Here is a 14081-nt window from a genome sequence, read left to right on the forward strand (position 1 = left end):
CCCAAATAACTCCTGTGTTGATGCACAAATGTTCAGAAGTGAAATGATGGGATTTCAATAGCTATAATCTAATCAGTCTACCCTGCCTTAAATGGACTAACTGGATGGTGTAAAGGTAAAATTTCTAAGCTGATTCTAAGCCGCAGAGCCAGAGTTAAAGTGTAAAGGACGGGACATTGTGAAGTTTCTAACTGCAGGGCTTGGGTTAAAGAGTAAAAGATTAAGTATTGTTACAATTCCTCTGCTACCCCCGGAACCTATAATCTCGGTAGCTGTTAGGACAATACCCGAGCTGCCCAGTAAATATTCTCACTGACTCCTCTGGTTGTCTAATAACTTGGGGTTCTGTGAAGCTGGCACGTAGGCACCTCGGGCCCCAGAACCAATCAGTTTAAATGTTCACCCCTCTTAAAAGTAACCAATCACCCCCGTCCAATCTGTTCCTGCCAGTAAATGTACTAACCAGGTCTCAGAGTTGTTGTTCAATTTTCCCGCGCCTCATGATGATTTGTTCTGATGTATGCAAAGCCCCCCGCCCTCTCCAAAAAGTGTACTTAAGCTCTGCCTGACCTCTGCTCGGGGCTCTGGGCTGCTCTATCTTCCTGGGTGAGCCTGGAGCCTCAGCATGCTGAATCAATAAAACCCCTTCTGCCAATTGCATGGAGCCGGTCTCTTGTGGTCTCTCCCTCCGACGTTTCGCTGGACCCTTACAGATGGTAACTATAGGCAGGTGGTGGGTGGCTAGAGGAGTGCCCTGGAAGGTTCATCTTCCCTTTACACTCATTCCCTCTACCCTCTCTCTGCTTCCTGGCCACCATGAGGTGAGAAGCTTCCCTCTGCCATGCCCTTCCAATGATGTGCCACCTCACTTTGGGAGTTGGCTGACCATGGACTAAACCTCTGAAACTATGAGCCAAAATAAACTTTCCCTCCTCTAAGTTGTTCTTGTTGGGTGTTTTGGTCACACTGACAAAATGCTGACTCACACACCAACTTTCCAGTGCTCAGGCCAAAGAGCTTGGATTCAACCGTGAGGGCTCTTTCCTCCACACCTTACACCTGCAGCAAACAAAACAGATGTGTGTTCTTTGCCCTTGGGAGACTTATATTACACTGGGGGCAAAAGGAGGGAGCAAATAAAAAGTAGATATATATATTAGGAAGTGATAAGAAAGCAGAACAGTGTGATATTTAGTCTATGACAGAAGGAGGAACAACTTTTCCTCCAAGTGAGGCAAGAAAAGATGGTGGAAAGTTTGAGGTAGAACTAGCACTTAAGATTGCCTCCATATTCAACCTGGAGTGAGAAAAAGTAGGGGAAGCCACATCAAAGTGGGATGTAAAAGAGGTAGCACGGTTGGGTCAGGATAGATCAGAGTAATGAAACATTGGAAGAGCCATCAGAGAGAGGCCAGCTGACACTGGACACTTGGTTGTAGGGTCCCTCTAGTGGTGCTTACAAGCCAGGATACAGGAGGAGATGGACTTTGGAATGATCTCTGCTTGAGTTGTATTGTGAGGTGTGACCGAAAGAAGTGGACATGAGGAAAAGGTGCTAGTAAGACTAAAATGGTGATAAAAGGATGCAGGCCAATTGGAGAGAAAAGGGAATCTAAGAAGGTACTGACAAAGGAAGCAAAAGGAATGAATGGACAAAATGGCTCGAGGAGCCTGAGTAAAAGCAGTAGGGGGATAACAGGGAGCAACAACAGGGAGTATGTTCTACCTACTCTCTTCATAACCAGAGAGTAGGTAGAACATAAGTTTCCCATAATCTTCCAGTTATCCCCAAAGAGGTGGGGCCACATAATTTATGTGAAAGGGCCACACCCTGTGTTGATGAATGCTAGTGGAAAATCCATCTAAGCCTGAGATGGCTTGGAAGGGAACTTGGATCTTAGGCACCATTTTGGGGAGCTAAAAATCTGATTGTATCAGGACACCAAGACCAAACCAATTATTTTAACAGATAATCGAATTTGAATGTTAACAGACAGTGAAGAGGTGAGAAGACAAAATGTGGGCACTGGAAATAAAAGACAAGAGTCAAAGATTATTCCAATTTAGAAGCTTCAGGAAGGCACCTCAAGGCGCTGCGGTCAAAACTCTCAGGAGTGGGCACCACTCAGCAGGTGCCTCAGAAGCTCTGCAAGCACCTACACCGCTGAGATGCAAACCTGAGGAGGGGCGCCCCAGCAGGTGCTATGATCTCTTGAGTGACACAATAATGCTGCACATTGGAAGCCACTGTTCTTTCAGGAATGAACTGTCACTGCTATCTGTGGTGCCATCCTTAGGAATAGGGAGCAAACAGGAAGGAGCAGATTCCTTCTCCTCTCCTCCAGGTTCCAGTCTTTTTTATTCCTGTTGCAGCCAGCAAAGGAGAGAAGTGGTTTGCAGTCTCCTGGCAAAGCAGAGTACAAGAGTGTGTTTGGAGCTGAGATAGCAGCTTTACAACCAGCACACGTGACCAGATCTGGCCCTCCACTCATGAGATATAACTGGTCAAATGTAAAGTTCCTAATCAAAGGTGAGCAAGAAGGCTCTAGAATTTCAGAGATCTCTAAAATCTACTGCTAATTTTCAATTAAATAAATTGTATAAAGGACAAAAAATACACGTATTTTGGGGTCCATGTATAACGTTAGTTTCTTCCAAGGAACTGTAGTAAGAACAAGTCAAAGCATATCAAACTGACTTTCCCAAAATGAAAAATCAGAAACATCCTCTTAGACTAAGAAAGTCATTTTCTATGGGAGACCAACCTTACAGGTGACCTAGTCACTCCCCGGCTGAATGACTTGAGGCGTTAGGCAGCAGCCATATGCTAGACTGCCCTGCCCTTCTTGGTTCAAGCGATGGTGTCTTTGTGCATGGGTGTGTCTTCCTACAGCCCCATGGAAGGAGCTATGCTCACCTGTTCCTTTGTAATATTACCCCTTGCCCTGTTTGGGATAGAATGTTCCATGGAAATATCCTCTGTGTGTCCCCTTATCTTACTGTGTCCTTGGGTGTGGCCTACCTAGGTGTCAGTCAACCTGCTGACAGTGGACATCATGAAGCTAGACTCAGCCCCCTGAAACCTGACCCCTTGCCTCATTTGAATGGCTTCTCCTCAATAAAAGGAGTCAGCAAGTGTGCTCTCTCTCTCTCTCTCTTTCTCTCTCTTCGGACCCTTAAGGTCAGAGGAGCTGTCACAGCAACCCCAAAGAAAAAGGTATTTCTGCCTCTTGTGTGGTTATTTTGCGCAGCCCAGTTCACTGGAGTGACCCCTGAGGGTTTTAGTTGCAAACAAAACCTGGCAATTTTCTAGTCTAAGAGATTTGATAGGCAAGTGGGAGAACCACTGAGCTCTAATGGAGATTTGAAAAGTACACAAGAGCTAGGTGCTTCTGTCCAAAAAGATGAGGAACTTTGATAACAGGCCAGAACTCCTTTTGGCATGTACTCCATACCTGTTTGTCTTTGAACTGCCTTTATTATGTTTCATTTGTGGCTTTTCTGTAACTAAAATCATGTTGTACCAATATCCACAGAAGCAACTCAAGTGAATGCTTAGTTATATCTGAGGAGGATGAGGCACAGTTGGATTTTTTCCAATTTAGATAGATATGACCTCAGAACATAACACATTTGACAAAAGTTTCATTGAGTTTGAAGGCTAAGACATTTGAATTTACATGTATATATAACTTTAGGGACTGAATTAAACAAATATAATGGAAACTCATCTGTAGTTTACCCAATATTGTTCATGAGGCTCAGAAAGCAATTGTGATGGTTCATTTTATGTGTCAATTTGACTAGGACTTGGGGTGTTCAGATATTTGGTTATACATTATTCTGTGTGTATCCATGAAGGTGAGATTTAGATTTGGATTGGTAGTATGGATGGGTATCATCTAGTGTGCTGGAGGCCTAAATAACACAAAAAGTGCGGTTATGCTACGATATCAGTCCTCTGCTGCCTTTGGCCTTGAACTTAAGCCATCAGCTCTCTTGGTTTTCAAGTCTTTGGACTTAGGAACTTACACCATTGGCTCTCTTGGCCCTTGGTCTTCATATCACTGAATCCAGGCTGGAATTTATCAGTCTCTAGAATGCAGATGACAGATAACGGGACTTCTCAGCCTCCATGACTGCATGAGCCAATTCCTTCTCTCTTTTTCATATGCATGTTCTATGTATATCTCCTATTGGTTCTGATTTTCTGGAGAATCCTAATACAAGTTTTGTACATTGATTCCATGATGCCATCAAAGAACAAGGCTTTATCTTCAGCTCTGCCATTTTTACCACATCTCTCTCAGGATGGCTGCTAAGCACTGCATCAAAACTGCAGGGGAAGAGTGAAATGGGTGTGCTTGCTAAGTCTCTTACTCTTAGAAAAGCAGTAGTATTTCTGGAAGTCCCATCAAATAGACTTCTACCTATATCTTGCTGGTAGAACCATATCATATGGCTAACCCCAACAACACAAGGTCTTATGAGAGGAAATAGCTTTAACTGTACATTACTCTGAATAAACTAAGGTTCTGTTACTAAAGAGAATGAAAATATGTTAAGCAACTAGTGATGTCTACACCATACCTATATGGCATATAACCTGAACACCAAAAGAAAAACAAAAACAGTCAAATCTTCAATGAAATAATCATCTTATAAAACTAAAATTTAGCAAACAGTGCCAAAATTCACCTGATTTGAAAATAGGAACTTCACAAAAGCTTTTATACAAACAATCATTGAATATGAAAAAGGTACTCAACTTTATTAATCATCAAGAAAATGCAAATTAAATCCACAATGTGATACCATTATAACCCACCAGAAGGGCTAAAAATGGAAATGACAGATGTATCAAGTGTAGCCAGATGGAGAATAACAAATTCTCAAATCCTGCTGATGGGAGGGTTAATTGGTTTAAGACCTTTAGAAAATTCTTTAACAATATCTTCTATAGCTGAATATATTCTACTGTATACCCCCAAAAGTTTCTTACTTTAGTACATAATCTATAAATATTTATATTTGTAAAAAAAGTGTATAAATGTTCATGCAAAAAAGGAAACAACTCACATGTCCATCAACAGAACAGATAAATTGTGAGCTAACACAATGAGAATGAAAATCACAACTACACACAAGGATAAAGATCAAGAAACCCTAAACTGAACCAAAGAAATTAAACAACAACAACAAAAATCAAGTCTACAGTCTGATTCCATTTACAAACAAACTTTTTTTTTTTTCATTTTTTTATTAGTACATTATAGTTATACATAATACTGGGGTTTGTTTTGACATAATTATACCAGCATGGAATATCATTTACTCCAATTCAGTCCTGTTCCCTTTCCTTCCTCCTGCCCATTCCCTTTATTCCCTTTCCTCCTCTGTACTGGTCTTCTGTTTTGGGGTTTTTGTTTTGTTTTTAAGTAGTGCATTACAGATATACATGAAAGTGGAGTTCACATAAGATAGTTTGGTCATTTTCACTCCACCATTTCTCCCTTTTCTAGTCCTTCTCTCCCCTCAATTCTCTTCCTCCACTCCACTGATCTCTCTTGTGTTTTCATGGGATTCTCCCTCCTTTTTTTTTTTTTTTAATTTATTTTCTTCCAACTCTTGCATAAAAGAGAAAACATTTGACTCTTGACTTTCTGGGTCTGGTTTATTTCACTATATTCTCCAGTTCCACTCCAGACCAGCTAATGCTGTAATCTCCTTCTTCTTCACAGCTGAGTAAAACTCTACCGTGTACACATACATTTTCTTTATCTATTCATCCACTGACGGCCATTTTGGCTGGTTTCATAACCTGGCCATTGTGAACTGCACTGCTATGAGCTATGATGTACCTTTATCACTATAGTACACTGATTTTAGCTCTTCAGGATAAATGCCAAGGAGTGGGACAGCTGAGTCATATGGTGATTCCATTCCTAGTTTTTTGAGGACTCTCCGTGCTGCTTTTCAGAGTAGTTGCATTAATTTGCAGAGCCGCCAACAACGTATGAGTGTACCTTTTCCCCCACACCCTCACCGGCATTTACTATTATTCATATTCTCAATAATTGCCATTCTGACTGAAGCAGGATAAAATCTCAATGTAGTTTGGATTTTCATTTTTTGCTTGCTAGAAATGTTGAATGTTTTTCATGTATTTGTTGGTTGTTTGTATTTCTTCTTTTAAAAAGTGTCTGTTTATAGTTCTTTTGCCCATTTATTAATTTGTTTGAATTTTAGTCAACATGCAAACTTTTAAAACAGGCAAAACTAACTTACCCAGTGAGTGGCTACTAATAGGAATTAGATTTCTTTGTGACAAATATGTTCTAAACTTAAGACTATGACCATAGTACTACAACTCTGTGAATATTACCAAAAAGTCACTGAATGCGTTAAGTGGGTAAAAATTATGGCATGTGAATTATATCGCAATAAAGATCTTTAAATTAAAATGTTAGAAATCAAGTCCATGGCTGATTGATTAGAAAGGGGCAGAAGAGATTTCTGGGGATTTGATAACATCTTTTCTCATTTGGGTACGGGTGATTTGACAGTTTACTTTGGTACTCTTACATGTTATAATTGAATTAAAAATTTATATTAAGAAATGTAATCTAGTGCTACCTACGCCTTGGGATATTCATTCATTCATTCATTCATTCATTCATTCATTCATTCATTCATTTGACCCTGCATCTAACAGAAGAAAAAGTAGGCCCTAATCTCCATCATGTGCGATTAGACCCAACTTCCTATAGCACAAGCATTAAAATCAAGAATCAATAAATGGGATGGATTCAAACTAAAAAGTTTCTTCTCAGCAAAAGAAACAATCTGTGAGGTGAATAGAGAGTCTACATCTTGGGAGCAAATTTTTACTCCTTACACATCAGATAGAGCACTAATCTCTAGGGTATATAAAGAACTCAAAAAGCTAAACACCAAAAAAACAAATAACCCAATCAATAAATGGCCAAGGACCTGAACAGACACTTCTCAGAAGACAATTATACAATCAATCAATAAATATATGAAAAAATGTTCATCATTAGAGAAATGCAAGTCAAGACTCTCACTCCAGTCAGAATGGCAGCTGTTATGCATACAAACAACAATAAGTGCTGGCGAGGATATGGGAGAAAAGGTATGGTCATACACTGCTGGTGGGACTGCAAATTGGTGCAGCCAATATGGAAAGCAGTATGGAGATTCCTTGGAAAACCGGGACTGGAACCACATTTGATTCAGTTATCCCTCTCCTCAGTCTATATCTAAAGGACTTAAAAGAGCATACTTCAGAGGCACAGACACATCAATGTTTATAGCAATACAATTTACAATAGCTAAACTGTGGAACAACCTAGATGCCCTTCAACAGATGAATGGATTAAAAAAAATGTGGCATATATACACAATGGAATATTACTCAGCAATTAAAGAGAATAAAATCATGGCATTTGCAGGTAAATAGATGGAGTCGAAGAAGATAATGCTAAGTAAAGTGAGCTAATCCAAAAAAAACAAATGCCAAACGTTTTCTCTGATATAAGGAGACTGATTCATAGTGGGGTAGGGAGAGGGAGCTTGGGAGGAATAGACAAATTCTAGATAGGACAGAGGGGTGGGAGAGGAAGGGAGGTGGCATGGGGTTAGAAATGATGGTGGAATGTGATGGACATCATATCCAAAGTACATGCAAGAAGACACAAATTGGTGTAAATATACTTTGTATACAGAGAGATGAAAAATTTGTGCTCTATATGTGTAATATGAATTGTAATGCATTCCACTGTCATACATAAATAAAAAATTAATTAAAAAAAGAAATGTAATCTAGTGCTACCTAGGTTTTGGGATTATTTTTATCTATCTATCTATCTATTTATTTAGAATCAAGGATTGAGCCCGGGGTGCTTATCCCCTGAGCCACATCCCCAGCCATTTTTATGTTTTATTTTGAAACAGTTTAACTAAATTGCTGAAGCTGGCTTTGAACTTGGGATTCTCAAGCCTCCTGAGCCACTGGGATTCCAGTGCCACCATGTTCAGCTTGGGAAATAATTTTAAAGGGATGAACAAACCACCTTCCTCTCAAAAGGCATCAAGCTAGATTCCCTGTATCTATCTCCACCTCAGTCCTCTTACACTTTAACTGGCCTCCAATTTATTTATATTTTGTTTAATCCTGCTTTACCCAACAGTGTACAGCTCACCTATGCTGTCTATCCCCCACAGATGGCTTATGAACTGCCTTTGTTATTCTATGGACAAGTCTTCTCAATTTAGACTTAAGAATTACTGCTTCAGAAGTTCTTAGTATTTAGAGTACTCAAGGTTTTATCATCTGCTAAATTTCACAGTAGCCTTAAGAGCCAAGTGTTATTTCTGTACTAAAAAGTTAAAAAAGAGTCCTTTTATTTTTTTAAAAAAGAGTCCTTTTTATTTTTATCTGTATTCATCTAACAAGTAATTTCCTTCCTTAACTTTGCTGATACTTCCTCTTAATCAGTGGTTTTCAAACTGGTGGTCATGATGCATTAAAAGATTGTAAACTGATTTAGAGGTTTACAAACAGCATTTTTTTTAAAAAAACAAACACAATGGAATAGAAAAGTACAAGAATGCCTCACACGTGGTGAAAAGTGCTTTTGTTTCAGTTACTTATGTAGGTGTGTACAGGATACTATGCCTCCATCAGTACTGACTGCTGTGAGTTATGATCAAAAAAATCTCTAGAGATACAACTCTAACTCCCCAGTGTCACAGGAGGACAGAAAGTTCAATCCAGGCTCAGACTGCAACATTCACGGCTCATAATGTTTCCTAAGTCTTAAAGGAAGCATAGTTTGAGGGCAAAGGGGATTTGATTTTGGCAGGCTGCAAAACTGGAGTTCAGAAAGGACAGGACTGTGGGAATGACTCGACGATGACACAATATGCTCGGTGAGCGAATCTGAGCTCACCAGAAGACTCAAAAAACTTCTGAGCTACTGTCCATGGTGAAGTTATATGTTAAGGTCAAATGCTGTGAGAAAAAGTTGACAAGTCTGACAATTATTTCAAAGTTAGTACTTAAGGACAGGCAAGAAACTAAACAAAAGGAAGTGGCCTAGTTATACACAGTTACCAATATCAGCAATTTAATTTAAGCATGTTGTATAAAGTACTCTGGTTTATAATGGGAAAAAATAAATAAATAGTCAATGATTTCATAATAAATGACTTTGGCTGATGTAAAAAACATTTTTTTTAAATGGGCATGGTTCCAAAATCTTGAGTGGGGCCAGCTCATACCACAGCTGCTGCTGCCAGACACAGTGCATCCCCTAGTTATTCCACATCACCAGAACTTATTTTTAAATTTCAAAGGATTTTAAGGTTACTGTTAACCATTAAAGTACTAGCATGTGGTTATAATTCAGCCAATGGAACTGCAGTCTATGATGAAAATCAGTTGCCATAACAGTGTTCCCATAGTGACTCCCTGGGGACCAGTGTTGGCTCTGGCTCACTGGACAGCTGGAAACTCTTATATCAATATGCTGTGAGAAAGTGTTTTTCGGCTCAAGACTCCCAATATGATACCATACCAGAAATTTCTATGGGATAAAGTTATGCTTTCTGGACTTCATGGGAGTATACCGGGGCAGGGAGGAAGCACAATCCATTAAGTTGTGCTCCTGGAGATATTCAGACAAAAGAAACTTAAACTCAACTCCTTCATTCAAACAGTCCCACTTGGCACTACTACTCTTCTGTGGTAAGGAGCACTAATGGCAGCACTGTGTGGCCAGAAAAGAGCCAGTGACATGAATCGCCAAATTCAACCCTACCAAAGACCCTGAAACACTTTTTAAAAATCTTTTCCAAGCAGTTTCCTTTGTCTCCAACAACAACAAAAAACACAGTTGCATTTCTAAGTTACTCACTGAGATCAAACCCCAGAGTGCTTCAGGTACTGGAGTACATCAGGAAATCAACAGAAGGATGAGCTTGACACCAAGGAGTCATACGGCTATCGATCCTATTTCCCAGTCCTCCAGGTTCTCCCTGAGCATTCAGGGCCCACAACAAGAAGTTCTGTTACTAGTGACAACTGCTTGCTTCACTCAGGTCTCTCAGGGCCTTTCCTTCCTTCCTACAAGATCCAGACTATCCTGTGTCTCTCCCTCTGTGTCAATTCTTTGGCCTCAGTTTTACTTTCCTAATTTCCCTCCAAGACTAAAATTATACCTATGATTTCCAGATTTCTGAAGTCTCTCTGTTCCAGTGCTGAAAAATACTGTTGTCTTCAGTGACAGTGACACTCCTAAGGAAACTCAATACAGATGGTCCCTGACTTAAAATGGTTTGACTTAACAGTTTTTCAATTTTACCAGTTGTGAAAACAATAAGCATTCAGTAGAAACCATAATTTGAATCTGAATTTGGATCTTTTTCCAGGCCAACCATTTGCAGTAAGATCTTCTTTCTTGTTGCTGGGCAGTGACAGCACCCTGAAACGTCTTCCACCATATTCAAAATGGTTAAGTCACAACCTGTAGAATGTTACCTTTTTTTCCCAAACTCCCACACTGAAAAAGGAAAACAATATGAAATTAACTGACTGCCAAGCTATTGCCTAACTGTGAATAAAGAAAAAATAATTTAAGCAGTATTCATTCAACAATATTTTTAAGTAAGTCCTTATACAACAAGACCACATGTTGAAACCTTCTCATAGAAGTCTGTTTCTCACTTGTGCTATTAAGTTCCCATAAGATCTATCTAATTTAATCATAAGAAAAGGCTTCCAAAGTAAGGGGTGGGGGCCGGAGGTGAACAGCCCTGACTCAGGACAGCAGACTTAACCACCACCAGGCAACTAACCAGCAGAAACAATCCTGTCTAGGCACAGCCATGGACCACAATGGGCCAAAAAAAAAACTTTCAATCTTTCTCAAGAGCGGGCCAGAATAAGTGATATGAATCTAACATCAATCCAGTGGCCTCTAGAATTCATCCTCTTATTTTAAATTCAGAACTGGCTGAAAATCAGTCATGGAGCCCAAACACAGGAAAAAACTTAATGGCTCCATTATTACTGCTGCTATTGTTAACACCGACATTATTACTATGACATGAGTACACACAGCCCCTAACCACAGAGTTTGTGAAGGTACTCAAGCTGCCCTCTAATAACAACATAATAATAATAACAATAATAATGACACAACAGCTAATATTTACTGAGCTCTTATCCATTTGCCAGGCAGTATTCTAAGCATTTTATTTTGCTTTAACACAATAATAATGAAAATGAAGTATGTACTATTATTACCATCACTGTAAGCTAAGGAAACTGAGGCTTAGCAAGATTAAGTCACTTAACCAAAGTCATACTATTATTAGGCAGAGCTGAGATTCTGGGAAGCTCTGATTTTGGGGACTCCCATTCTTACATTATCCAGTATCCATTTCACCCGTTATGTAACGTTCTATTTACTCACATTATTTCATTAACTTGGTACTCTAAACTCTAAAGCAGATGATCAGTTGCAATGATGAAAGTATAATACTGTGCAAGACCTAGAACAAGTCCTCACTTTGTAGAAGACCAGAGTTAAGGCAGTGAATTCAGTTCTGGCACCTTCTTCCTGTTTGGCTGGGCACAGCTGGAAACACAGCCAACTCTTGGCTGGCTTCACTATCTGTTTCCCCTCACCCTGAACCTTGGCTCATGGGCATTGCCTTCTTGAACTTAGGTCAGTAAGATCTATTACCAATGTTTTTTAACTCATACTTCCTATTAATTCTAGCTGCACTGAGAAATGACAAAAGTGCACTCCTTAGAAAATAAAAGCAAGCTTTGAAACACAAGAAAAATAACACTTTAGTTAAACGAACATTTACATTCACATTCTATTGCAAGATGACAAAAGTTCAGAAACCTTTAACAGTTCATTAAATGGTCTAATATTTTTAATGAAATATATAAAATATTTTCTATGACATACATAAAAGATAATGTGCAAATTATCATATTATACAGAAATTTAAGTCCATCCTCAATTTTTTTTATCTAACTACAATTTTCAGGTCTAGCGGGAAAAGGTAGTTTTTAAACCCCTTATGTCACTGCTGCCTATGCATTTAAATGATGGGGAAAACTTTATAGAATTCAAATTTTCAACTTTTTTTGGGGGGGGGGGTGCTGGTAATTTAACCCAGCAGCACTTAAATACAGAGCCACATCCCCAGCCCTTTTTATTTTTTATTTTGAGACAGGGTCTCACTAAGTTGCTTAGGGCCTCCCTAAGTTGCTGAGGTTACCTTTGAACTTGCAATCCTCCTGCCTCAGCCTCCCACAGCAGTGGGATTACTGGAGTGCACCACCATGCCCAGCTAATTTTTCAACTTTTAAAAATAAAAACAAGACAGAAAAATCAGTTTGCAGTAAGACATGATATGGAAGCCAACACAGTTCTTAAAACTGATCACGAATTGTATCAGGTAAACTCAGAGACCAGAAACTCCAGTTTTCTTCTTCCTTCAATCTTGCTGGTAATGCCAGGAGTCCATACCCTGCTTCCTTAAGTTTCTCACTGTTATTTACATATCGAACATAGGTCTCACAGTGCATTGTACTCCACACATTTTGATGGATCTGTAGGAAAGTGTTTCTGGCAGATAGTCATTAACCTCTTCAATCCCTAAGAACACAAAGGAAATAAACGTTGGTTATGATATTGTAGAACAAGTCCTAATTGCTGTCCTCTGAACTCACTCTGTTTGTCAATGTCCCCACTAGAATGCAGCAGTCCCCAGCAACTCCACTTTGAAGTATAACTAATATTTATCTTGTGTACTCAGAGATACATACAAGACGGTTCATTACAGCACATCATCTTGACAAACAAGAAGCCAAATTTCCTTTCAAATAAGAATATATGAATAAGTTTTAATATACTCACAAATGGAATATTTTACAGCAGTAAAATGAATTAACTCTAGCTACTTGTAACAAGTCAGACTTTCTCAACCAGGTTCCAAAAGAAAATTAAGCTGCAATCAATCATTCAGTCTAAAGCAATCATTGAAGGTAATGAGATAACTTCTCTCCAACACATCTAATATTTAGTGTACTACTTATAGAACATCCTTGGAAAATTAAGAGTGTAGCCACTCAAATAATTTCCTTGTTCTGTGGTCTGAATGAGGACCTCTGGCTGGAAAAGACCAAGGTACATGAATCTCAAAAAACAACAACAAATACAAAAGCAAGTGGCAGAAAGCTACATACAACATAATATCACTTTAATACAATTTAATTTAAAACAAGTAAAAAAAGGTATAGGTAGAAATATACATATAACATGGAAGAATTATCTTGAAAGCAAGAAAATAACAAAAAAATTCAAGACTACTACTTGGGCAGAGGAAGAAAATACAGATTCAATGGTCTTCAGAATTTTCTAATTCTTAAACTGGGAATAAAAATTTTAAATTGTCACTTTATTATTTACTTTGTGATTTATACTTTACATGTATTCTTTCTTATACACCAAAATAATACATAATAAAATATTTTCAATATATCAGTAAAGTCTGAACACAATATCTCAAATGTGACCTGACCAATCCTGCAGAATTTAGTAAAAGCAGTCACTGCATGGCCTTTGTTCTGTCCCTTTGGCATCTGTTACCATGGCCTGGAGCTCTTTTTAGACAACTATAATAAACTCAGCTAATATCCATTGATCTCAGAAATTCAAGTACTTTTCTTCTTTTTCACAATTTGGCCAGTTCTTCTCCAGTGTGCAACTTTATAATGATTTTTTTTAACTGATACAAGAACAATCACTATTAAATGTCATTCAGTTCCCATTACAATAAGAAAAACAATGAAGTCCTGCCCTGAGGCCAAATGTTCTGCTTAGGCCTAAAATAATATTAAATATTGAATATGAAAATATATGTGGCCCACTGCCTGATACTTAACTACAGCAATTTCCCCAAATTAATTTTCTTCCCTCAAAATGTCCATTGAGGTTTTATCTGCTTTTTAAACAAAAACTAATAACAGGCCA

General features: G+C 38.6%; 1 protein-coding gene across 2 annotated transcripts in view; it reads right to left on the reverse strand.

The window, feature by feature from the left end:
- Positions 1–4745: 4745 nt before the first annotated feature.
- Prpf18 (pre-mRNA processing factor 18) overlaps positions 4746–14081 on the reverse strand; it is a 46959-nt gene continuing 37623 nt past the window's right edge. For both annotated transcript variants that reach the window (XM_076872870.1, XM_076872869.1), the window contains one exon: positions 4746–12704. In XM_076872870.1, the coding sequence (XP_076728985.1) occupies positions 12624–12704 (81 nt within the window). In that variant the 3' untranslated portion in view covers positions 4746–12623. The remainder of the gene's footprint in view (positions 12705–14081) is intronic.

This window comes from Callospermophilus lateralis, chromosome 13, assembly GCF_048772815.1.
Source record: "Callospermophilus lateralis isolate mCalLat2 chromosome 13, mCalLat2.hap1, whole genome shotgun sequence".
NCBI lineage: Eukaryota > Metazoa > Chordata > Mammalia > Rodentia > Sciuridae > Callospermophilus > Callospermophilus lateralis.